We start from the raw sequence: 1,874 nt of genomic DNA, 5'->3' as shown, positions 1-1,874 counted from the left end.
CACAGCTCTGGGAAATGAATGGCTCAGGTGAAGTAAGGACAAACCGTGACGCCGTCAGTCACGTTCACCTCTGTGCAGGTCACGCACATCCCAGGGGTTTCACTCGGTGTGACAAAGGTGTTAAATATTTATTTTTACACAGAACCCCAACAGAGTTTTCTGAACCATGGGATGGATGCAGCATAAAATTGGCATTAACAGATAAAAAATAACCACGTTTCTCTCTACCTTTAGCTGTCTTTGTCTCAGTTTGCGTATTCTTTGGCATGAGTGTGTGTCTTGCTCTTATGCTCCCTGTGCCTGACAGTTACACTAAGCCAGAATATGTTGTTTTCAATAACTCTTCTACTCTTTCCTTAACAGTATTGACTGTGAAGGACCTCTGGGCTTCATTGGCGATAGGATATCTCTATAGACTTCCAGAGCTCTTACCCATTCCAGAACGCTGCTGCTTATACATGGACAAAGTCTCTGTGGGAGAATTTTGAAATAAAAATCAACAAATGCATGTAGCCTTTAGCACTGAACGTGATATTATATGGTTTATTGACAAATCTGAAGTTCCCACTATAAACTGTGTGTGTTATGTGGTTTATGGACGCAGTGGGGTTAACGGGTAGGCATGGAGCACAAACTACGTTGATCCTGTTGGAGCTGGGTCCACTTTTGCCCTGTTCTCCAGTGTTTAATAGAACAAATTTGCTGCTCTCCGTTTGGTTTGCATAGATTTGATGCAAAACCTTGTAGTGTGAATAAAACTCCTACATTGTCACCAGACTTAGATAAACCTGATTAGGCCTTACTGCTGTTCTGGAGATGCACCACGCGCTCCTGTACACAAAGCTGCCTTTGGGTAATCTCTGCCCACTTCTGGAGCTTCTTTATTTTTTAATTATTTTTACTATTTTCATCATTAATATCTGAAAAGTATCTGTAGGAAACCAAATATTTCTTTTTTCTTAAGACTTTTTTTAAAGAACATGTAAGTATTCTGCCCACACTGGCAACAGTTTTCCCAGCTGTTCCTGGGAAAGCTCCAAGTGCCAGGGGATGGTGCTTGGACGTCCCTCCTGAACATTCACGTCCTCTGCACTGTGTAAATTCCATTTCTAGTTTGTGACTGAAATGGTTTGCTCTATACAGGTGTAATACAAAATATTCCCACACCGGGCAGCGTGTCTGGCGCTCACTCAATCCAGCGAAGAGCCACTTTGGCTGGCTGACTGCACCTCGTGCCTTCTAGCAGTGTTGCGTGTCCCACCCTGCGTTTGGTGGGTGTCTATCGCCTATCCACCTCCAGCTCTCTGACAACTCTTCTGTGATTTCCCTCCTTCCAGGCAAGTAAGAAAATGTAGTGGGACGGAGGCAAGGACAAGAAGCCTGGAGTGAGCGCTGGGACGAGGGCCTCCGGGCGGGTCTCCCCTCCCTGCCGCAGCCTCACCATGTCCAAGAGGGGCACCAGCAGCCGAGCCAGGGGGGAGAAGCCGGACGCCTTGGCCGCCTTGCAGGCTGCCAATGAAGAGCTCAGAGCCAAGCTCACCGAAATCCAGATAGAGCTCCAGCAAGAAAAGAGTAAGGTGTGCATCTTCACCTTTCCTTCCTCCGCTAACTGAAAGTCTCCCCTCCCTGCCGCAGCCTCACCATGTCCAAGAGGGGCACCAGCAGCCGAGCCAGGGGGGAGAAGCCGGACGCCTTGGCCGCCTTGCAGGCTGCCAATGAAGAGCTCAGAGCCAAGCTCACCGAAATCCAGATAGAGCTCCAGCAAGAAAAGAGTAAGGTGTGCATCTTCACCTTTCCTTCCTCCGCTAACTGAAAGACAGGCTGTTGTCTCTGGCCACTAAACGCTCTTTGCCCCGGGCACAGCTGGCTCCGTC

The 1,874-nt window shown here is 48.3% G+C and overlaps 1 protein-coding gene across 1 annotated transcript in view; it reads left to right on the top strand.

Annotated features, from left to right (window-relative positions):
* The first annotated feature begins 1,642 nt into the window (after positions 1–1,642).
* JAKMIP3 (Janus kinase and microtubule interacting protein 3) overlaps positions 1,643–1,874 on the top strand; it is a 31,352-nt gene continuing 31,120 nt past the window's right edge. The window contains exon 1 of the mRNA XM_010143544.1: positions 1,643–1,777. Within this exon, the coding sequence (XP_010141846.1) occupies positions 1,643–1,777 (135 nt within the window). The remainder of the gene's footprint in view (positions 1,778–1,874) is intronic.

The sequence above is a fragment of the Buceros rhinoceros genome, unplaced genomic scaffold, assembly GCF_000710305.1.
Source record: "Buceros rhinoceros silvestris isolate BGI_N320 unplaced genomic scaffold, ASM71030v1 scaffold409, whole genome shotgun sequence".
Lineage (NCBI taxonomy): Eukaryota > Metazoa > Chordata > Aves > Bucerotiformes > Bucerotidae > Buceros > Buceros rhinoceros.
This window is presented reverse-complemented; position numbering and strand designations above follow the sequence as displayed.